The following is a 24,423-nucleotide window of genomic DNA, read 5'->3' on the forward strand; positions in this document are numbered from 1 at the left end:
TAGTATTTACATAATAAGTCGCATTTATTTTTAGATCAGGTAATGAGGAGGAAGAAATTGAGCAAAGTAGCAAGTGACTTGCATCATACAACTCTACACATTAGATAGGACAGGTGAAATGGTGACAAGCCACTAAACGAAGAAAAATCTGAAAGCAGAGTTCTTACTTGTGATGAATGTTCAGCAGTTAATTATAATAATAATTTTATTTATTTACAGTAATCCTATCCCTAACTTTTAATTTTTTAGCTGATGATCTAAGTATTGAACAAGTTATTTAAGCAGAAATTAATTCTAAGACTAATAAGTTTCTTTCTACACAGAAGTAGCTGCAGGGGACTGTGCTGTTACTAAATCCTCTTCTGTTTGTCACTGCTCCCCAGTTCACAGATTATCTAAGTCCTGGCTTGGTTAGCTGCACACTTATGCTGAAGATGCCACAGACAGCTTTGGGAACCATGGGAGAGCAAGAGTATGAGCAATGTAAACATCCCCCAGGGGTTCCCGGTGATGGCTGCGGAAGGGAAGGAAGGACAATGAGATGCCACCTGAGTAAGAAGTCCTGAGATCTGGGTGGGTGGAGTGTTCTCTGTGGAAGAGAGGGAATTTCCTTCGGATTGTGAGGATCTCTGGTCAGAGGGCTGGAACAGCTCTCCTGTGAGAACAGGCTGAAAGATTTGGGGTTGTTCAGCCTGGAGAAGAGAAGCTCCAAGGAGACCTTATTGTGGCCTTTCAGTGCTTAAAAGTGGCCTATAAGAAAGATGGGGACAGATTTTTTAGCAGGGCCTGTTACGATAGGGCAAGGGGTAACGGTTTTAAACTAAAGGAGGAGCGATTCAGGCTAGACATGAGGAAGAAATTTTTTACAATGATGAAGGTGAAACACTGGCCCAGGTTGCCCAGAGAGGTGGTAGATGCCCCATCCCTGCAGACATTCCAGGCCACGCTGTACGGGGCGCTGAGCAACCTCATCTGGGTGAAGATGCCCCTGCTCATTGCAGGAAGCTGGATGAGATGAGCTTTGAAGGTCCCTTCTGACCCGAACTCCTCTATGATTCTGTACATTTCATTAACTTTTCATCCTAAATGACTACAGCAGCAGTGCTGAGATCAGTGATACCCCAGTAAAGGGAGCAGTGAATAGGCGGCTGTTCAGAATAACATCAGGTCAGCTCAACATTTAGAGAATTCACTACATATGTTTCCAGAAGCATGACTCAGATACACGTGATCAAGAACACCCAAATAGAAACTGGAGGCAGATGTTTGCTAGCAGGCAAAGTGCAAACTTTAGAAACAACGAGCTCCATGGAAAAGGTGGGTGTTCAGAAGAAAACAATTAGTATTTTCTGTGGTTCTTTTTAAACAGGTGTTCAGATACTAAGAAACTACAGTCTAGGTGATCTACAATGAAATAAGACGCTAAAAACCAGAACAGTACAACTGCACTATAGCAGTGCTTACTTAAACACAGAAACTGTCCTGTCTTCAGAGTCTAAATTCCTTGGACACAGACGCAGTAAGTCACCCAAGACATCATAATGAAAAAACACCTTCCTCTGCATAAGCACACTGAATTTTTATGTTAAGCTTTGCTTTAGTATCTTTAAGCATGCATTTTCACTACCTAATAAACAGTGAAATTCTACACTAAAAAGAAAAGACTGAGACACAGATTTTCCAAATGTAGCTGAATCAAGTAAATCACTTGAATTTCATTATGGGGATAGTTGTTTTTTGGAGAAGGACTGTACATTTGTGCAGGGTTGTATCATCTCATCATCTGCAACATTTTTCTTTAATCTTTTCTTCTGAAACATAAAAATTGCAACTGATGCTATCTGCTCTCCCCAGCTGTCTAGAGCCTTTCTGGTTTTGAGCTGTCTGCGGTTTGTTCACTACCTGTTAGTGAATTTGGCTAGACTAATGCTGTTTCCTGTTTCTGCTGTTAGTTTTATAAATACAATTGAGACAATACAATATTGAAACATGGGTTCTTTATCCATCTTCAAAAAATGAGTGAAATGTGTTAGGTATATCTTCAGAGCAGTCTGTTTCATGTTCTTACTGGCCTTTCTCCTTTGTTTACCTGCATTAAGACTGGGTATAGTCAGCTCTATGTTTTGTTGCTCTTCTTAAGTAATATAAGCACTCATTTGTATAGAAAAATGTGGAAAATAGAACTATGTACAGTAGTTCCCAACTTAGAGTTTCAAACACAGACTATGCACCTGCTTGAATCACTGCCTTAAACTCCATTTTCATGGAATTAGCGTTATGAGAGATCAACTTTATCTGAGCTTTATTCCCAGAAAACATCTCACACTTCGGTATAGTGCAAATCAACCTTTTGCTTGTTCAGGTCTGAGCTTGTTCTTCCCAGCAGCCGCCATCCAACTCTGCCAGTGGGTAAAACCAACCTGTTCTGAGGGAGGAATTGCAGGCAAGACTCCTCGGGTACCCAGTGAAGGCAGATGTAGTGGTTTCCCCATCCCTTCTGGGAGCTCTGCATCCTACTGTAACGATAACCCCGATTTCTTCAAACAAGTACCACTGAGTTACAAATAAAGAGCAAGCAACTGGAGCAGTATAAAGAAAGAACATCGTTTGACTCTTTTTGTTCGTTTCATTAAAATCTGTGAGATTTGGCTACTGCTTTCTACAACTGACATTCTGCAGCTTCATTAGGATTATCTGGTAATAGTTCATAAGTAAAGATGCCTTTTCACACACTGCTGCTGTCTCTTTTTTTGTCAATGATGAGTGCCACCTACCTTCTCCTTCACTGCTGACTTCTCAGTCTATGGCAAACAAGTCCTGGTGATACAGTTAGTCCAAAAAAAAAAAAAAAAGGTATTTTTTAGGCAGTAATACAATAACGAGTGTTTGAACTCCCAGCTTCTCTATTCTTTCCTCTCTTTCTCGTCTGAAACACCACTAATACACAATAAGCACTCAGCAATGATTTCAACTCTATGTTACTGGAGGCAAAAGAAGCTGAGTCGTGCTGTATGAAGAAGCACATTCCCCCCACTTTTATGAGAGCACTAACTTCTGACAGAAGTTGTGGAATTGTTAGAGCCACTGGCTTTGATGTCACAAGAGGGACTGCAAGGGCACAGGCCGTGTCATTCCCTTTAGGTGAAAAACTGGTAGACCTTCATCTGAAATCCACATTGGTCTGGCAGGTTAACAGACTGCTGTTGGAAGCCTTGCATTTGTTCCTTTCTCCTGATCTTCTCTTTTCTTGTCTCAGTAAAGAGAGATTTGCTTATTGGCATATCCCAGCCTCTTGAGTTTTCTTCTGCTTTTTACATAGTAAGTTCTTTGTCCAGAAAGCAAAGAAATGTGATGACTATAGCTTTTGTTCCAAGATCTGGGTTGAGTTTTGGGCCGTTAAGACTCTTTCCAATTGTAAGATCTCATTCCCTGAGGCTTTTTGTGTAATGGGTGATAAAGGAGTAGGAAAGCAAATTTATTGCCTCTTTTTCTTAAAAGGCTTTTCTTCTCATCCTTGACACTGGTAACAGGACCTTTGCTGCTGACGCTATTGGGTTTCTCCCGAGCATCTTATTCTTCGGTGTCATTAACAAGATAGGTTATCTCTTCCTAAATCTCCTCCTCCTTTGCACTTTCAAGGGTCATATTATTGCATAGCTTCAATGTTAATGTGCAGAAAGTTCCCACTGAGCACATGGAAACTCTACAGACTGTCTTGGATTAAGAGTGCGCTTATTGGTCAGGGATCTTTGGGTATCTCTTCTGCGCATATCAGATACTACAGACAGCCAAAAATTTCCAGTGAGCCAAAAAGAACTGAAGCCGCCTTTATGCCATGTGATATTCTTCTCTTTTCTTTTTCCCAGACATCTGTCTGTTCATTTTCGGTTTGGAAACCCACTACTGTGCCCAATATTCACATTCCCAGTGGGGATTATTTCTGATGACTTCGCAGTTTCACAATGACATTGAGCAACAGCTGACATCTCTCTGCACAGGCTTCAGCAATTTCTATTTCTAGACTGCCTTCATTCTGCTTAGTTAACAATGATACAGCAAATTTCTAATTCACTACCAACAGTGAATGAAAGGGATCAGTCATTTTAAAAGACTGAGGCGAGAGGGGAGAAGCAGTTTTCCACTTTCTAAGGACACTGCCACCTACCTAAGGCTACGGGGAGCATAATGACTATTCAAGGAGTGAACATATTCAGGTTAATGCCAAATCTGCACCCATTCTCCTATGCCTTAGTCTAGCAATGCAGAGTGAGCATTAGAGGTGAAAAGGGAAAATCTACACTGCAGAAAGATTTCAACCTTTCTGAGTCTAAGATGTAAGTAAACAGATCTGCCACTTTATTTGTGGAAGAATGAACTCTGATTAAAAAAAAATATAAAGGTCTCAACAGCCTCTATGTGTCATGAGGATGCAAGCTGAAAGCAGCTGGATGCAGGTACTTCAGCCTGTGGGAGAGACTCTGCAAAACCGAGTGCACCACGGGAGTTCCTGCTCACTCCTGAGGCACCCAGGGATGGGGACAGTGGAAATGACAACTACTGCTTTGCAAAAATCTTCCAAGTGCCAACAGTAATTAAGCCCCAGGTATCCAGGGGACAGGAATCCTCTCTTTGCTTGGCACACCCAGCTCCCTTGCACACAGTCCCACCGTACAAATGTCCCTTCATTCCAGCAAAATCACAGGATTGCAAAATGGTCCTTGAGAAGAAGGGTGGTGGGAGGATTCACCTCTCTGTGCATACAGCAGTGGGGAGAGCGAGACAAAACTGTTTGACTCTATGATGTTAAAGGTCTTTTCCAACCTAAATGATTCTATGATGCTAAAACTTTTGCTGCCTCATCTCACTGGCACAGTTGAACAAGGAGTAGGACCAGATGATGGCTGCAAATCAAAGCATGTGTGACACACCTGATGGTCTGGCTGTTTGCTTCCATCTGCTGTCAGCAAAGTAATTAGACCATGCTCAATCAGAGCATGGACACTCGCAGGTACATGGTGTAACTAACTAAAGAGAATACAGAAGCCCTTGGGTCTAATAAAACTTGCGTTTCCCTCAACTTTGATGCAGCCAGATGAAAATGCTCAGTCTCTGAAATGCACAAGTAAGCCTCTAATGCTTCGCCATCTACTCTTCTTACAGGATGCATTGCTCTAGTCACATCATTAAATCATTCCAGAATCATGTTTTTCATTAACAAAAGCAACACAAATATGGCTTATTGGTCACTGCTGTTATGCAGAGGCCAAGAAATTTAAATGCCACATTTCTGCAAGTACTGCATCTTATAAAACTTGAGACAGATTTTTTTCTTTTAGTATCTCATTACTGCAACGGTGGCTTTCAGAAGGACCAAAGCAACCTGATTCAAATAGATGCAGACATACAGACTGCGATTTTCAAAGTGGCCGATGGGAGTTAAGCATTTCTCTCCCAGTGCTCTCAGCACAGTCTGGATGCTGCCCTCTCCAGCGTACTTTTGGTACTCTTGTCTTTTACTAAGAATATGCTACAGTGGCAATGTTTAAAAGGATTTTCAGATCATAGTGCCAGCCCGCTATTTGGAATGCTGGGAGAACACACAAGCAATGAAAAAATGAGAAGGTATAACATGTTTGGAGCTTGTCCTAAATCAGGGTCAATGGCAACGACAAAGCAAACACTGATGCTCAGCTTTGATTTATCATTAGCATGAAAAGCAGAAAATATGAAGAGATAAGCCGTCCTGTGGACAACGATAAAAGGGCATTGCCAAACCCTTCCAAATTTTGTTTAACATGTTATCATTGAAAGCACTCCTTTATAAACCTGAATATACATTGTCTTCTCCCATTGTATTTTCCCTCATTTGACTGAGTGACCTCCATCCCCAAGCTCATCCCTCTTCTGTCCTGTTCTCCCCCACTGCTCATTCTGCTGGAGCAGAAAATGAACAGAGCGTTGTTTGTTCGCTGGTGCCAGCAGCAGCAGCAATGTCAGCCCCATAGAAGCAGCTGCCCTCAACTCTGTGGCCCTGGCTGAGGGGACACCTCGCATTTTTTGGAGTCGTGCATCCCAATTCCTCTGAGAGAACAGGGTTTGTGGAGGTCTCAAGCAAGCAATTTTTTTTCTTTTTAAAGGAAGAGAGATTCGAAAGTTAGTACTTTAGAACGATCGCATATTCAGAGAGATTTAAAAAAATGGTGAGAAAAGCATTTAAAGTTAGGGTTTAATTTGCAATAGCAGGTTCTAGGTAATCACTTGACAGCATAAGCTGAAGCCAAGGCATCTGCTTTCTTGCAGCTCCACTTGGGGCCTCCTATTCCTTTTTGTGTGTAAATGGATTACATATTCGATATATATACACAAAATAATAGTTGTCTGTACCAAGTTCTGACTTCTCTCTTCCAAACACAGAAAATGGAAACAACTTCCATGGGTATAGGCTGTGGTCTTGGCTGTGCTCCAGGCACACATGCAATAGAATGATTTTCATTAACTCAAAAACAGGTAATTCAGCTATTCTGCCCCTGCTCTTTTCAGAGCCTCATTCTTCTGGTAGCCTGGAGCCTTCTTCACTTCCAGCTTAAAAGTATTCACAGTCTGTTTGCAGTCAGATATTGCTACCCAGTTAGCTCTTGTTTGTGGGTAGGCTAACATCTTATCTAGAGACAGCAAACTTACTCACGCTCTACCTGTCTTTGCTGGGACACAGACATCAAGGCCTTTCAGCTTCTCCTTCCCAAATAGAATGAAAAATGGAGAAACTAACAGCTGGGGTATCTTTTGCCTAATCTTTTGCGCAAGCTTGAATTGACCTGCCAGTATGGGTGGCCAAAACTGTGCAAAGTATCCCAGGTGAAATCTCACTTGAGAAATGCCTTATCACTACTGGGAGACAGGTCATCAGATAAATCCCCCAAGATCTCCAATCTTCTCATCTTTATGTCATCCTCACACATTTCATATCTTCTTTTTTTCCCAAGAGAACAGGAGCCCTTGGTGATAATATTTCAGGCTGCTTGCAGTGCCTAGGTAGGGAAAGACCCACTGGTATTCTTTAGGAGATGACCCTGCTTTGATAAACTTAGAAATGTACAATCTGAACTCTTGAGAGTGTCAGGCAAGCCAAAAGCTATCAGCTACTGAAGCTGTTATTTCACTACTTTCTCCCAGGTGCATGTTTTGACTCTTTCCATTATACCAGTACGCTTTTTGCCTCTTTACTCTCATCCACTCTTCTGCTTTATATTTTTTCTTCGTTATCAACCTCTGTAGAAATGCTATCAGCAATTTTTGTAAGGTGGGGAGATTTTCAAGGAGATCAATGTTGGCTCAGCGTAAGTTTAATTTAGAACATGTGATGAGTCTGAGTCACACAGTGCTATTCATGCCATCCAACCCTGATCTGCAACAAGCCTGCTAGTTTAGGTATGACCTGAAAATGTCTGAAGCCAAATTATATATAGCTTTAAAAATATTTATAATGTTAAGAATGGTTATAAACATCTCCAAAATCCCTCCAGATGAAATGGTGATGCACAGGTTCACCAGGGACACGTTTCTGTCAGAAGCCTACACTGAACACCTTCTTCACAACACCTGGCCCATTCTGCACAATGCATTCATGCCCATGTACAGATGACTGAGCTTGACATGATTCTCCCAGGTTTCCTCAAAGGATTGCCTTTGAAAGAATACACCAAAGAGCAGAAGTACCCTCTGATCCAAAAGAGGCTTTGCTGAGATTAGATTTTCTCAGCACTTCAAGATCTTCATCTCTGACCCTTCAGGTAAGAAAACATCACTGGTCAGCTACAGCAATGAGACCTCTGTGGCAGGACGAACAGGCATGTGAGGAATGCAGGCAATGTTATTCTCGTCTCTGATCCAGAAATTGGCTTTAAGACTTAGTGAGAGAATAATCACCCTGATCTTCGTTTGCAATGTCTTTAAAAAGAACCACCAGTGAGGACAGCAGGCATGTGCCACGTGCCACCAGACACCAACCAGCAGGGAGAAAAATTTCACTGCTTCTCCTCCACAGCGTGGTGCTGAGCAGGAATTCAAAACAAGCCACTGGAGTGAGGACAAGAGGGAGCCACAGGTCACCAGCCGTGGCAGAGCAGTCACAGCCATGTCTTGCCAGCGCTGCCACATGCCTGCTCCTAGAGCAGAAGTATCTGAACCAGACTGAACTGGAGCTGGTCCTGAAACAGTGGGACGTGAGGAGTACGGATAGCTGGGCAGCACGTTCCCTGGTACCGCAGCTGCATGTCTGGAGGAAGAAGAAGAGGCAGGCACAGGCCCCTTGATAGATAAAGTCCTGCAGCTTCACAAAGCTCACATTCTTCACTTGAAGTCTGGCTGCTTCCTATGAGATAAATACCTGTGCATGAGCTTAACTCATGCCTAAACTTAAAGCCCACAAACATCAAAAAGATTTCAAGTCAAGCATTTCTCTTGCTGAACTGGGCCTCTTGTTTACAGTGAATAAATTTGCTGGGGGCAGGCGGTGGGAACCTTGCTGTCATGATTACAGTGGGCTGCTTGCCTGCAAATGGCAATGGCAATGTGCTCTGGAGTCTGCACCTGGACAGGCAAAGAAAAGGAAAAATAAGGAGGACAGAGGAAAGTAGATATTTGTAGCTTACAGACTACTCCGGAGAAAAAAGGATGGCAAATGGGTGGCAGGGGGACAAGGAGGATATGCAGGGAGGAGGGTCAGGAGCTGTCCAGGGCCACAAACCACAGCAGCGCATGGGAGGCCCCAACCCAGGGCTGAAACCAAAAAATCCCCAGTTTTAAATAAACAAGTATACACAAAAAGCCCAAAAAAAGGCAGTAAAAGATGAGACTGACGACGCTCGATCCTTTTGGGTTTGTCTTGGCAGGCTGCAGATGCCAGGCTGTTAGTTATGGTGTTGCACCAATGCGCTGCCACGCAGGGATCCAGTGCAAGGGAAAAAAAAAGGATCGAATTGTGCACAGTGCCCTATTTTTATATCCTGTTTCTGTCTTTCTGAATGGGATGTTTTATTTCTTTCACAAAGGGATCACGAAACAAAGGCATAGACACAGAAGATTTGAGGTTATAGAATCTTATCTGGCCAAAACAGAAAGAAAAGTGTAGAGATATTTGATGCTAAATGTCACGAGGCTATAGAGGCACTATTCTTTACAGAGAGCAAATGAGAGATGCTCATGCTTGTAGCTGCCTTTGAAACCAACTCCCAGAAGCTGCAATAATAACCTTTTGCAAAACAGCTTCTAATCCTTTTTTGAAACCCTTCCAAGCTGTCTATGCATCCCTCACCCTCTACACTGTGTCAACAGCAAAGTGAAACAGTATTTGGGGTTCCTAATGCTGTTAAGTGTGTTAAGAGTTAAAAAAAAAATAAAATATCCTTTGTTCTTCTGACTGTGGACATAACCACTTCCCTGTCCAGCCAATTTGGTTATTTCTTGCCATAACACTCCATACTCAATGTTCTCAAGAGATAAGGCAAACTCATCTAGAAATCACTGCATTCATATCTAATGATTTCAGGTGCTGCTACTATTCGTATTTGCTCTTGAAAAAAGGTCGGGGATAATAATGAGTCATGTTTTTTCTCCATTTATTTCTACAGTTCAGCGCAGGTCATCCTGTATCGCCAGCTGGACGAGTATTGCTTTGACATTCTTCTTGGTGCTGGTCATAGAGAACCTGATTGCCTTCTTGTTAAGCTAAATTTACACTGGCATGCCTCCTTTGTCTACTTGAGACTTCCAGCAGGATGAGGGAGGAAAAAATATCTAGTTCATTATTCAACAAGGTATCAGCGAGGAAATTACGGCCCCACAGCTGCTTCATCCGTAAGCATCTCAGCCTTCCTGCTGTGGTGGAAAGCTTTCATGACAGGCATTTGTTGGACATTGCGACCTCTGGGATGTGCCAGTCCTTCCAAAGCCAAAATTGTCAGGCTTTTTTCTTTCAGGCAGCTTCCCCCTTGATCTAAACCTTTTCTCTCTTATCACTCATTTCCCCTTTCAAATCACTGGAGGCTCCATCCACATCTGCAGATTGCTGCAAGCACAAACCAACCCTTGGAGCTCAAGTCACAAATATGCAACTGAATATGAGGTTTCCTTGCCGAAGTCCCGAGGCAAGGATTGTCCCTTTGCTAGCTATTTTCTCCTCACTGATGCAATCACCCACAAGGCGGAAGGAGCTAGCAGCTGACAAAAACAGGCATGCCGTGATTTGCAAAAGCTAGTCCACAACTATACCAGCCTTTTCTGGACAGCAATTCAAAGCCCACCAACAGGTCAAGCCTTCGGTAAGAAAATGTCAAGCAGGCTACCTGCTGTGATCTCTCATAAATTTATTAAAGAGAGAAACATTGGCCTCTGCACAGTAAAAGCAGAAAAAAGCATGCTACTTATATATTAGATCCAGAAGGCACTGCTGACGAAAGCTCTTCCCAAGACGATTACAATGCTGGAGCATGTCCTAACCAGTAGACCGTTGACTGCATCTCAGAAAGCTCATATAAGAACAAGACGGTGAATGCTGAAAGGTCGTCATGCTTTCATGCTTTGAAATAGAACACTCTGAAGCAAAGTGACTGCCCACAAGTATATAAAGAACAGTGGTGCAGTGGTCAGGAGTGCTCTCAAGGTCACATTTTGAAAAGGTGAAATCCATGTACAAAACTATTGACTCAAAATTTAAAAAGCATTCGCATATGCAACCGCCATGATCACATGTAACCAGAGGCAGCTCAGACTGTTAATACAAAGGACACATCAGGTGCATGTGCAATTACCTAAGCAGCCCCATGCACAGCTCTTGTCCTTATTTCCTTAGCCATTTTGCATTGTGTATAAGTCAGTAATTAATCAAGACAGTACTTTAGCACCACTCAGTGTATTATTCTCCTGTAAAGGCAGGCTCCTGCTCATAACACACTATGTACACGTGCATGTGTACATGTGCACATTTGCATTACGGAAGTACTTGAAAAATATTTACCTGTGGCAAACAGAAAGCTTTTTGTGGATGGCCAACTTCTACGTCTTAAGTCTGCAAAACATGTTTTGTGGTTTGGACTTCCTTTTTCTTTTAATGTAAAGGCTTAAGATTGCGAAATCGTTACACCCCAACATAAACACAAGGCAAGCTGACAGTTCTGTCATACTAAATTTGGAGCCCCACATTACCAGTTGTTTTATACTATGGAAGTGCAGAGAAAAATGACAAGAGATGTCCCCGTGAATGTACAAAACCAAGGACAACTGGGGTTTTTTTGACAGGCTTCAAAAATCTATCAGCAAGAGAGGGCAAAAATTAAAATTTAATGAAGAAGATGATCCAAATACTCAGATTGGAAGATTCATTCCCCACCACCACAGGCTATGCAAATGGGGAAAACCAGCTACCATTCCAAGTACATGAGCTGGCATGTTCACTTCTGCCAAGCAGAGCTGGTGGCCAGTTTGAACTCATCTCCTCAGCTGGCCTCCTGGGCTCTGTGGGTTGCAAAAAATCTTAGCATTCAAAGTCATCTCCAAAGTGCCACAGTGGGAGAGGGAGTGGGATGGACTGATGGAGTCAGCTACCAAAGCTGGTAACAGCACAAGAGCGAAATGGATGGGCTCCCTGTTAGCAATTAGGGTGAGGAGCTGCAGTGCAGGCCCAGCCTGGTGACAAAGCCATGCAGGTGTCTGTGTAACTAAGGTGCTCCAGCACCCACGGGACACCCAAGCAAAGGACTTGCAGAATTGAACTGAAAAGGCAATAAGGGTGTGGGGCTGGGTGTGCGCTTCATGGCATCGCAGGGCCCGAAATGTCCCCCGTGCTTGCTGTGTCTCATCTCACAGGATCTATGTCTTCACATTCTTTAAAAGACTCAGCAAGCCTCCAGCTTAAAAACAGAGTTAATATCTTCTTCACTTCCACACTGAGGACATCTCAATGCTCCATTCCTCTCAGACTGGAAAGGTCCCTGTATTTTAATAAGCTCATTTTATTTACTCTTTTTTTTTAAGACCCCAGAGCTGCGTATTGCTCACCCAGGCAGCTAAGGGCACGCTGCTTCCATTACACACTTCTAAAATGAACAAGACAGTCAATACATCTATTAGGGAGGTAACTCTGCTTTCTCTCCCTACCAAGTGTTCTCTCTACACTAGACCTGAGAGCTGTCGTGTGAAAAACAGAGTGCTGTAAGAAAACTGTATCATGATCACTAATCATTGATAATAGAAATACTGCACCTCCAAGCTGCAGATTCTGTATATTCTACTTTAGTGTGGACAACTTAACAGGAAGAGGCCATTCTAACAGCCCATAACTACATTACCATTCAAGATTGCTCTGAGTGTCTCTGAGGATATGGGGTTCCCAAGCTGTCTGTGTCCCTCACCAGAAGACAGGGTCTTCAGGTTTGACACCCACCATGTACAGCCCTGTACAGTGATGACAACACTCTTTGCTTTCGGTGACTCGCTGAATTTGAGCCTACGTAAAATGCTTCCACCACCACGTAATGCTGCCTAAAGTACAGCACTCTTCATGCCACATTTTAGAAGGAAATAACGTCTGAGAGTGAAGGATTCCTGCTTTTTCCTTGGAAAATCATCTGGAAACCTTTTCAGTCTAAATTGTGTTTAAGCATCCCAATGTCTCTCATTGCTTCTGGCCACACGACCCTCCACAGCAGTGACCCAGCTCATCCCATCTCGTCTCCTTTGTGACCACGCTGCAGTTCATAAAACTGCAGATGGTTATCAAATTCCCTCTTTTGTCCAAGCTATAAATGCTTCATTTCTATAATCTTGCCTCTTATGTAACTGACATTTCTTTTCCCCTCTCACCAGAACCGAAAATGTGAAGTGTCTTCCTGCCCAGTAATGCTAACTATTGGTTTTCTTCTCAAATGGGCTACGTGCTTTTTAATTGGTAAGATGCTCAAGGAGGAAATGGTGCTGATGGAGGAAATGGGACTGATGGACTTGTGTGAGAGTCTGTCTTTCATCGGCAGGATGGCAGATTCCAGATTAAAGGCTGGAGCATGCTGGTATGCTGCAGCAAGGGAAGTCTTCGAAATGAAGAGGGAGCTGCTGGAGGTGATCACAGCTACCTTAGCTGGCCGTGGCCACGGGAACAGCAGCTGCCGCTCACTGACAGACAGGTTACACAAATAAGATTCTGCTCATCGCTATGCAACAGAATGAAAGACAGATAACACCGTGTGAGTATGAAGTGAACAGGAAAAAGAGCCCCATAAAATCTAAATATAAATCCTGTATTTTCACAGAAGTATTAACAGATCACAGACTAGGGTTGGAAGAGACCTCTGGAGATCATCTAGTCCAACTCACCTGCTAAAGCAGGTTCACCTAGAGCAGATCACACAGGAATGAGTCCAGGTGGGTTTTGAATGTCTCCAGAGTAGGAGACTCCACAACCTCTCACTGTCATTAAAAAAAACGGGGAAGAACAGTAGGTGCAGCGCAGTTGGTCCCTTTATACCCACAAGCACTGCCTATCTGACTCAATGAAGGAAGAGCATCAGTCCCAGCTGGCGCATGTCACCGCTTTCTTCGGCCAGTGACGGTCAAAGTCATGCAGCCGCATTGATGGAAGGGCAGCACATGAAAGCTCAGGTATGACCTGCATCTGACTTCGTTCAATACTTTTATGTATGAAACACAGGTAAGAAGGCACGAAGACAAATCATCTCCCTGCCAAAAGCCTTTCAAATGTATTTGTCGGCAAACAGACCAGCATGTGCTTTGGTGTGGTGAGTTTTCAGCCTCACAGAACCTGTACCTTAGGGAGTGTTTGCCAGGAGTCAGAGACGGGCAACTTAAAAACATGTAAACACAAATATGCTCTCCAGACTGTATGGATGTGAACTTTCTCAGCATCTCCACTGGAAAATTTTCTGGGCTCTGAAAACTGAAAAAGGTTGGAAACAATTGCCTTAGCAATCCAATAGCAATACAAAAATCTATGTGAAGCAAATAGCTTAAAAATAAGTTGTGTCTTGCAGTTTATTTGCTTCATGTATTAAAAGCTGAACTCTTGCTGAACCACTACATCAGTAAAGCAAACTAGGTATGCTGGACAACAGCGATGACAACAGTAACACTCCTGACAAATCAGAAACAGTGGATTTTTTTGCATCATCTTAGGGAAAACAATTAAATTGGCACTTGAGATTTCATGCCGTTGTAACACTTACGTTTTAACAAACTGCTCTCTTAACTCTCCAGTATTTTTTCTTTGTTCTTTCCTAGAATGCTCTTGAAAAGGCTACAGAAACCAGTTGTGTTTTTGCAAATAACTACGCTGTACTTCAGCCTGCTTTGGAACTAAATGCATGTTTACACCCGGAATTATTCTTAGTCAGTGTTTCATGCAGGTACTTTTATTATGCACTACATAAGAAAGGAAATAATACAGAAAAAAATGCATATGCAGACAAACTCTAAAGCAAGGTAGCAAAGTTCTGTCGAAACTCTGAATGAGAAGCGACACCACACAGGACACAGAAGATGGGAGAACTGCAGAGCTTTGCTGTTGCAGACACTGAAGTTCATGGGTCACTCAGGTCTCTTGTTCTTATGGTGGTTCTATTTTAATTCTCCAGCTAATGCCTATCTGAAAAGGCAGTGATGGCATCTAAAACCATAGCTAGAGCAGTATCATGTCAGTAGCAAATCAAGAAAGCAGAAGGAAGTGCAATTTGATGATCTAATTGCTTATTAACACTCCTGTTTCCCTCCCCGCAAAATCTCCAGGTTTCCAAATACAAATAGGATGAAGTATCAACAGCTAGTTAGATTAGCTTGTTGAAATCTAAGATCATTACAAATTTTACATATTTTTTTAAGAAACGCATGTTCTGATATGCCATTTAAACTGGAATTGAGCTCATCAGTCATATATATGTTATTTAAAAACATCACAGATTTCTGAAAGTAGCTACAGAGCAAAATCTGTTTGGAACTGCTCAGTTTTATGCACGGAGGTTTCTGCATGAGCTGGCAGATATATTTACATTTTCTATTTATACAGCAACTTACATCCATGTTTTACAAACATGAAAGAATGAACTTTGTAACTGCCTTGTGAAACACATCACTATTTCAGAACTGACAAAACTCACACAAAGAGAGAGATAAATGTCTTGTCTAGGATCAAGATAGGAAGTCAATTAATTGCTAGAATCTGCACTTTCAGAGCAGGAGCCTTGTGCATGTGCCTTCTTTGCATATAAAAAGCCACTTATCTTCAAACAGTCATAAGATTGGTCATGTCATATAAGCCTTTGTACACAACCAAGTTCTCCATGAAGCAGCAAAATGAGTGACGATTATAAAGAAATCAGTTCAGACCAAATCATATGAGATGATAAATCAGTCTTCTCGGTTTTGTGAAAATGCAACCAAAGAAATGCACAAGAAAATGCCTGAAACAAATCAAATGGTCAGCTCAACTCAAAACCACAAGTTCTACCTTGGAGATTTCTCTCCATGACACAGAATACGGTGGTTCAAACCCCTTTCAAAATTTCAGTTTTGAGCCCACGTTTTAAAATTAGTCTGGGAGTATTTTCATCTTTTCTTCCTCATGCTTTCTTAGGCTACCAGAGTTTCACCGACGTAGGGAGGAGAAGCCAATTCCCCTATCTCTGAAATAAGCACCAGAGGTATTTGGCTACCCCACGACACTTTTGCAGTGAATATCAAGTGATATTATGACTGGAGTATCTCCAGAGAAGGCCCCCTGCCCTAGAGACCGGGACTCACAATTGCTTGGAAAAGTGGAAAATGCACCAGGTCTACCACCGCATTGGTTAGGGAGAATCGTTTCTAACCCACAGACCTAAAAGTTTTATTTTCCAGCAACCTGGTGGGCTCTCAACTCACAGTTCTGAGATTAATTAAACTGCTTTAGAAATAAATAAGTGGTTGGTTGGTGCTGTGTGGCATTGTTTCTCCCTCTTTCCATCCCTTCCTGGAAATAGGTTATCTCTGCAGCTATATAGCTACCGAACTACTTCAGACATGTTTAATGGGTATCATCAAGTACAGAATTGTGGGGTGTGGGAGGCAATGGGAGTGGGGAGCTGGAGGGTTTTGTGAAGGGAGGAGAGGGTAGGATGAAAAAAAGAGAAAGTACTGACAGATGAGGCACGGCACGGATCCTAGCTCTAGATTACATATTTTACACCACGGCAACACGGAGCACTGCGGGGGACGGACTCCTCATTTGCAAGTTCATTCTCATAATTTGTGTTATAGCATCATATGAAATTTTCAGTGGTGATAGCCCCATTGCTCCTCATAACCTGTTTATCTTGTACCTTATGCGCTATAGAATGCAAATAAATATTGGTTTAGCTGCCATGGGTATGTGTCTTTGTTACCTTTAAGAACATTAAGGCATTGGTGAGATTTGGCTTTTATCTACAAATGTTTCATGAGATCTTTGACTCCTTCCCAGAGCTCAGTGTGCATCGCTTGCCGTGAAACTCCAGCAAATGCTCTGCCTGACTGGTAAATGCAATGCCTGGTATCTAATGCCCAATTCAACTAACATAGACATATAAGCCGAATTAATCATTTGTGTAGCCTCAAGAATTGCCCATGTGGTCTACAGGCCACTTAGCACCGGCTTGAAAAAACCCCAGTGCTTGGCAGACGAATATTCAGGAGCTGAGGCTGTATGTAGGGTTCAGGCCGGAGAGTAAAAAGAAGCTGCGTTCCTCAGAAGAAGAACATCTCTGGAGTCAGTACTGAGGTACAAAACCTTAAAATTACTACTTCAGAAGTGTGTGGTTTGGGTTTTGACCCTCCGTATAAGGTTTCACTTGGATTTTCTCAGTCCAAACAGGGAAGTTAGATGTATTTCACTAGTCTTGCCTGGCTGCTTCCCTGACTATTTGGCTTGTGACTCTTGCAGGAGAAATTAATTCCTCAAAATATTACCACAGAAAATTAAACAAACAAACAACAAACTTTTGTTGACAGTATACTCTGAAGATGTTTGTTTCTTCAACACAATTTCATCTAAATTTAATTCAAAATGCTGTATAGTTCACATTAATTTAAAACAAATAGGGCATTTCAATCAGCATACCCTACTAATAACGTGGTGGTGGTAATAACTATAGTCATGGTTTACACCAATTATAAGACTTTGTTAGCTTTTTTGTTTAAATGGTACTAAAGTCCTACATGATTAAATGAGTCCATGATGTCTAACAACAGCAATAACAGGAGTACTCTGCACTCGTCCAGCACCTTTCATCCTGTGGAGTGCTTCTGACACGTGAATTTTCATTACATCCCCGTGACGCACAGGTAGGCATGCAGGCGCACTTCAAAGGCAAGGGAACCATGCCACGGAAAAGTTACACAACTTGGCCCAGATCCCTGGGGAACAGCTGGAAATGGGAACTCTCCTATTGCTTGTTCTGAACGTCCAGACAATAACACTTACCCCCAAAATGAGCTTCATAACACATTAATCAAAATGTTTAACCCCCTACTAAGTTTGCAAATGGCATGGGCAGACAATAAGCTCACTAATTCTTTTTGATGCATTATTCATGACTTGTTCTCTTTTTCTGGCAAGACTTCTTTTCTTAGGGGAAAAAAAAAAAAACAAACCAAAACACATTCCAAAACAAGAAAAAAGCAGTTTGATTTTCAATCCATTATTGCAAAATATTTAAGAATCCAGAACGTTTAGCACCTCCTTTACTTCGACTGTTTGATTCCAACCACTACACTGCGTTCAATGTATGGCAATTTCTCTGCAGGACAGGAGCACCCGAGTGACCTCTGAGAAGGCGAGAGCAGAACTCTGCTTCCTCAGTGTTACTTTCCCAGGACCCACAAGCCACCGAACATCATTATATGTGCACACCTAACAGTTATGTTGGCAAACAAAACTGCCCAACCAACAGCTAGTGACAGCAATTGAAACTAATAATTCAGGGGCTGGCCATATGATAGCTAGAAAGGAAAAAAAAAAACCAACCTTCTACTGTTCCTGTTGATAATTAAAAGACTACTGCAGGCAGGCCCTAAGTTCAAAATACTGCTCTCTGCCTGGCCTTTGCCACCCCCATGAGCAGCAAAGAGAGTTACCAGCCACATTTGCGAGTTGTATTTAAGGCTGCCTAGGGCTGATCCTGCACTTGGGAGAAAGTTGGTGAACTAATGAATGCCTCAGTTTCCCCTCTTTATAATAATGCTAATGCAAATGTAGACACATGTTACAAATTAGGCCGCCATAATACATGTGAGCAGCTCTGAAACGCTGTTAAAAAGAAAACTGATGTGGGTGGTGATGGATTTTTGAGAGCACAGGCTAACAGTGGCATTATTTACAGGGTGAGTTGTTTGAGGGTGTGTTGTGCTCCATCATATGGGAAGAAGTTAATTTATTTATTTACAAGTAAGTACATCCAACAACATTTTTCATGGAGCCAGGATTTTTAACGCAAACTCTGTTCTCTGATAGCTGAGCTTTAAATAAAACACTAATTGCTCTGCATCTCAGGATAAGAAGTTGAGAGTCTAATGCTCTCAGCAGCAGAATGAAAGGGAGAATCTCTCTTCCAGTGGCAGGTACTAAGCTCTTGGGATGAAAACACTCTCTTGTGTGTATTTTGTGTGTGTATGTGTACCTAGAGATAAAAAATAACCAAATACATGCGTGCAGGCCCACACTCACACACAGATATATTTGTGTGAAGAAGGAACACTGAGTCAAAATATTTGGGACTATTTTCCTGAAGAGGAAAATTTCATGAATGCTATGTAGCACTGTAAATAAATTGTAAGGGAAATTAGCTGCAGAAGGAATTCATTGAAATAGGTTAGAAAAGGTTTATTTCTCTAATCTTGTGGTAATTTACCTGGTCATGTATCAGGACTACCTTTCGTAGCAGTGAAAAAAAAAGGAAAATCAGGTATTTGTCTAAGAAGAATTTATGAGGTCAACAGGTGAGGCTGGCTGACCAGATTGGAACAACTTTGTAATACAGCCTTGTCCTAAAAGCATTATTGGACTAGGGTCCAAGGGTCAACGGGAGGCTCTTCACTGGCCACGGCGGTTCTGGAAGTGACAGGAGGAGCTGAGTTTGTTAGTTCTTATGAGCATTGTTCCAGCATTTTTTTACTTCCTACAAACTAAACAGACTTGCTATAGCAAATATATCATATGTGGCCATGGTGACAGACATAAACTATATTGTGCAAATATTCTCTAGCCTTACTGTAAATTTCCCCTGAAGTAGCAAGAAATCTAGAAACAGCTGCATGTCAAGGCACCAGCAATTTCCTAGTGATGTTTTCTATTCAATAAAACTATTCAACACCCAGAAAAAGTCTCTGAAGGGGAAAAAAAGGTGACATTCTCTTTATTTCTTACTTTTCAATCTCAGGTACCTAAAAGTAATAGGTTTTGTTTAAAAGGCTTTGCTTTAAACACCCTGCTTCCAAATACTCTCCCTGCTTGAGAGAGCAATGCATGAATACGATGCATCAAAAGGGTTTATGACCGACAGATTTCTTAAATACTTCTTCCCCGGTCAAGCAAGGTCCATTCTCTCCCTAATTTTTTACAGTTATCTCTTATTTCTGACCTATAGTTCTCCTGTCTCTTTTACAGTAATGTAACATTACTTCATGCATTACTTTGGGTAACATTACTTCATGCAAATTCTACTTCCCTTATCGTTCTTAGAAATCTTTTTTATCTGCAGCATACATTCACAGACGGAGGTACGGCAGCCTTTTCAGAGCTATCTGTTGGCACACCCATTCTGCTATGTTGCTTTCATTCAGCCCGTTATTAAATTATTACAATTTCAGAGAGCAGAAAGGTGACAGCCTCAGAAAGTCAGTATATTTTCAGCAACCTAAGTCCAACAATAGTGCCTCACAAGTGTAAAAAATAACTCCATGCATTATGTACAGGAAAATAAAATCCCTGTCCTTTTGTCTGTAAGAGGATCTCTTCAGACCCAGAGCAACTTTGTCCCTGTCTCGGTTTCTCTGCAGGAGTCTCCCCACTTGCTAGATTCCTCCCTTTTCAATTAAGCACCTCCCCAGGCTGCCACCTGAGACACAGGATAACCGCAGCTTTCCTGGAGGGCGAATCCTACGACTTGGCTGTCAAATAAAACATATTTTCTGAGATATTTTGTCCCTAACACTGTCAAAGTTGGCTAGATAAGTGCTTACATGTATTGTCTGCCTGTTAACATTCCTCCCGTGTCACTGGTAACAGGCCAGACATAAGACCCTTCATTTATAAAATTGTAATCTCTTGATTGCTAATTTTTGAAATCCTGGTCCAGAGCACACCGAAGCCAAGGGCATGTTTTTTATGGGCTGACACGGATTTTGAATCAAGCTCATCTCGTATGAAGCAAACTGTATACACGCACCTGTCATACTCAGTTTGCTGAGTGAACTGCTTTCAATTTAACTTCTGCTGTATGTTATTAATGTGGCACAGTTATTAGCACTTAAATCACCCTTTCCCTTGTCATCGCTACATTTAGTTTTCCCTTCCCTCCCAACTCCGACTATGATTTATAGAAGACTGACTTGGTAGGAAAGTCTGTAGTTGTCAGACAAGTATGGAATTGCATTTTTAAATATCATGGCTTATTCAATATTAAAGGACTAGGAAACAAAATGTGATTAACACAGCAATGACAAACATATGATTAATGTTAGCTATTTTTCCCCCTGTAATATTTTTCCTTTCACTTTCTTCTTTACAAACAGGTAAAAGTACCCAGTAATTTTCTGGTATTTTCGCCCAAGCAGCATAGGAACAAGTGCCTATTCTGCTTAGAAAACAAGACCTTCTCAGCAAAGCTGAGTGACTTAGGACAAGGATAAAAGCTATTTGAGATGCAATACTCACTGTGACTGCCCATCTTAATATTTGTGAATAACTATTAGTGCATACCAACCTACTAAAAATGTAAAGATAGGCCCTATATAGTGCAGCTTGATGCAAGACTGGGGCCTTAGCTGTTATAAATACCAAAACAAGAGAGCAGAGATTTCCTCACACCACAGTGCCGTAGCCAACAAGCACCGTGCGTGGAAAGCTCAGGCGAACGAGTAGGTACGTCAAGCACAAAATACGTTTTAGGTGCAAATGCAGCAAGCGGGGATTAGGAGGACGAAGCAGGAGGGCTGCACGAAAGGGAGACTCACGGCGTGTCAGGGTACACCGGGACATTTTCCTGGTGACCAAAGCAGGGGATAGTCTTAGGTCACCAGCACCGCCAGAGAATTTCAGCAGGGCTGAAGCACGGTGGCAGCAGCTCCTGCAGCTGTCACCCGATCTTCCCAGGCTCCTGCCCGGTGTCCAACACCGCAGACTCCAGGCTCACAACACGCCGGCAGAGGAAGGGGCGCAGGCAGCGGCTCACCTGCCCGGAGCCCTGCCGGGCTGCCGCCCTCCTCCCGGGATGCCGCGGCGGGGCTGCCGGTGGCGGTGCTGGGGCGGGGGCCGTTGCGGCAGCTCCGCGGGACGGGGTGGGGACGGCGGCGGAGCCCCTCGGCAGCGGGCAGCGGCAGCCGGGCCTCCCTCCCGGCGCCCCGCTCCAGCACGCCGGGTCCCCGGGCTGAGCCGGCCGCCGCCGGGCTCGCTGGCTCCACCACCGAGCTGCGCTGCACTGCGCTAGGGGCTGCTGCACCTGAGCGAGCCCTGCCAGCGGGGAGAATAAACCAAAACCAAGACACGGCGAATGCATTATGTAATTTCGGATTATATAATCTTAAAATACAAGAAAAAAAATTAATTAACTAAAAACAACAAAAACAACAACACTCAAAACCCGGCGTCCTTCCCCGCGCATCTAGCGGGGGTGCGGAGCAGCCCGCGCTCCCGGGCCGCCGCCGGGGCATGCACGGCGGCACCGGCCGCCCGCCCGCCGCCCCCAACAGCGCAGCGGCCGCTGTCCCCGCCCGCCGCGATGCGCCGGGAAAGGACGGCGGGGCCCGGCACGACCGGCAGGGCCCGGCCCGCCATCCCTTCCCTTCCCGGCCGAGGCCCTGAGGGCGGGCGAGGGTCGCCCCCGGGGGAGGCGCTGCCTTACCTGCTCCCCGAAGTCGATGGCGATGTTGGTGATGCCGAGAGGGACGAGGAACCGGATGAGGGGCCAGTAGTTAGTGAGCGCTGGAAATTTCACCATAGTCCCAGCTGCGCGGTGACCCCCAGCGCATCTGCCGCGGCAGGAGACGGCGCGGGAGGACGGCGGTGGGGAAGGATGAAAGGGCAAAGGAGGAGGGTGCGTGCGTGTCCCTGTGCGTGTGTGCGAGCTGGTGGGGGGGGGGGGGACAGGGCGAGGGAGAGGAGCAGCAGGGCCCCCTAAAAATAAAGCAGCCGGGGGAGCGGGCGGGTGTCCGGTCCCTCCCTGCCCGGCGCGGCTCGGCCCTGGTGGGTGCTGGCTGGGCGGCGGGGCGCGCTGTGCTGCCGCCTTAGCAGGAGACCCGAGAGATCAAGTCCATCCCCGCCGCCCTCCTCCCACACAACAATGATCCGCCGCCGCCGCTGCCGCCGCCGCCGCTGCCGGAAAAAAAAAGAGGAGGGACACCGCCGCCAGCCACTCGTGCGGGCAGCGCTGCCATCCTCGGGGCGCGGGGTGCAGGGGAAGGGCCGGGCCGGGGCCTCCCCCCGCCTGACGCTCGCCGGCGCCGCGCAGGAAAACCTCCGCCCTCCTCCCCGCCGCCGCCGCGGGGTCGGCGCAGGCCGCGGGGCCGCGGTGCCGCGGTGCGGGTCCGGGCGCTGCCGCCGCCGGCGGAGGTGCCTGTGCGGGCGGGCGAGGCGCGGTGCGGGTCCGGCGGCGGGGCGAGGCGTGCGGCGGGGCCCGGGCGCTGAGCGCCGCTCCCCGGCGCGGGCTGCCGGAGCACGTGGGTTTGACACACGCTCGGCAGACGGGCCGGGCGGCGGCGGGGGAAAGAGCGGCACCGAGCGGCTCCTCCCGCCGCCCGAGCGGCCGCGCTGCGCCCCCCGCCCGCCGCGGGGACGAGGGGCAGCGGCCGCGCCGGGCACCTGTCCGAACATACGCCCCCCATGCTGGGTCCCGCTGGGCGCAGCGGGTTCCCCCCGTGTGCGTGACCCGCGCCCGCCTCACGCAGCCTGGGGCAGAGGAAGGGTGTTTGTGGTGACAGGCTTCGGGCCTCGTGAAGGGGCACCTGGGGGGCTGCAAGGAAGGTGGGGGTCCGTAACGAGGCATTAACTAAGATGTCTGAAGCACAGCTTTTCCTCTGGTCGAACACCAAAATAAATAAACGGTGAACGCTTGCCAATGCAACCACTTCGTTTTTCAAAGCCTCGGCCCAAGTCCGGGACAAGGGAATGTGTTGGTGGCCCCATGACAGCTCACAGGAGGGCCCTTGCTGGCTGGGAGCACAGGCAGCCTTCAGACTCCCAGCCTTGACAAGTGCAGAGGCTCTGTGAGCTTAAGGGGTGGGGAAACAAGAAAAAGCAAAACCGCTTCTTAACACATTGTGGAATTTTCTTGAACTCTCAGGGTTGTTTCGGGGTTTCATTGTAATTGAGTTTTTCTGGGGCATTTAGCTTTGTGGTGTCACCTTCACCTTGCCACCTTCAAGGAGGGCTGGCAGATATTTTGAGGTGGAACCCCTATGAACAGTCAGGTGTCTGTATCTGATGCTCAGAGGAGCTGTGGCCAGCATAGGAGTGGTGGACAACCTTCCTTACCCAAAGCCTCCTGTATTAAAAGGTGCTTGTAACCGAGAAGCCATTCCATGTATTTTGAAGAGTCAAGAGGAGGTGAGCTCTGAAAATCCTTGACATGCAGATGACAGGCTGTATGGTAGGGTTGTAGTGGGGTTCCTGGGGTGGCTCAGCAAAGTCAGCCTCATCTATAGCTGCAGGCTTTCTCCCCCTGCAACTGGAGTTTGTCTCACCAAGCAGCCCTTAAGCTGTTACAGCCTTCCCTGTGGCATGCAGGGGCAAACTCAAGCACTTATGAGAATGCAACCTTGCCTTTGTCCTGCAGATCACTTAAAATGCCATGAACATGGTGTCCTGGGGATAATGGGTGGATGATAGAGTGGAGCAGTGTGAAGCAGGAGAGGACAATAAACTGAGAAAAGGGGAGCAGGAGTTGTTTGTGATTGCCTAACTGTGTCTTTGAATTAACAGCACCAAATCATCATTCTAAGGAAGATCAAATCGTCTCCACATACACCAGTTGTTGATCTGTCTAACAGCTTCGAACTGTGTCCACAGTGGGGAACGTTCAGTCTCCAACCAACCAGACTGAAGTTGGACTGAAGTTGAAAGTCTCATGTAGATGCAGGAGCGTTACACCAGCTGCCTTGTTCTACTTGTTTGCTTGCATCGAGTTGGATTACCTG

General features: G+C 44.9%; 1 protein-coding gene across 1 annotated transcript in view; it reads right to left on the bottom strand.

The window, feature by feature from the left end:
- Positions 1–22,519, bottom strand: part of ANKH (ANKH inorganic pyrophosphate transport regulator) — a 96,548-nt gene extending 74,029 nt beyond the window's left edge. Inside the window, exon 1 of the mRNA XM_082047062.1 lies at positions 22,134–22,519. Within this exon, the coding sequence (XP_081903188.1) occupies positions 22,134–22,229 (96 nt within the window). The 5' untranslated portion in view covers positions 22,230–22,519. The remainder of the gene's footprint in view (positions 1–22,133) is intronic.
- Positions 22,520–24,423: the final 1,904 nt, after the last annotated feature.

The sequence above is a fragment of the Streptopelia decaocto genome, assembly GCF_964273445.1.
Source record: "Streptopelia decaocto genome assembly, chromosome: 2".
In the NCBI taxonomy this organism is placed as follows: domain Eukaryota; kingdom Metazoa; phylum Chordata; class Aves; order Columbiformes; family Columbidae; genus Streptopelia; species Streptopelia decaocto.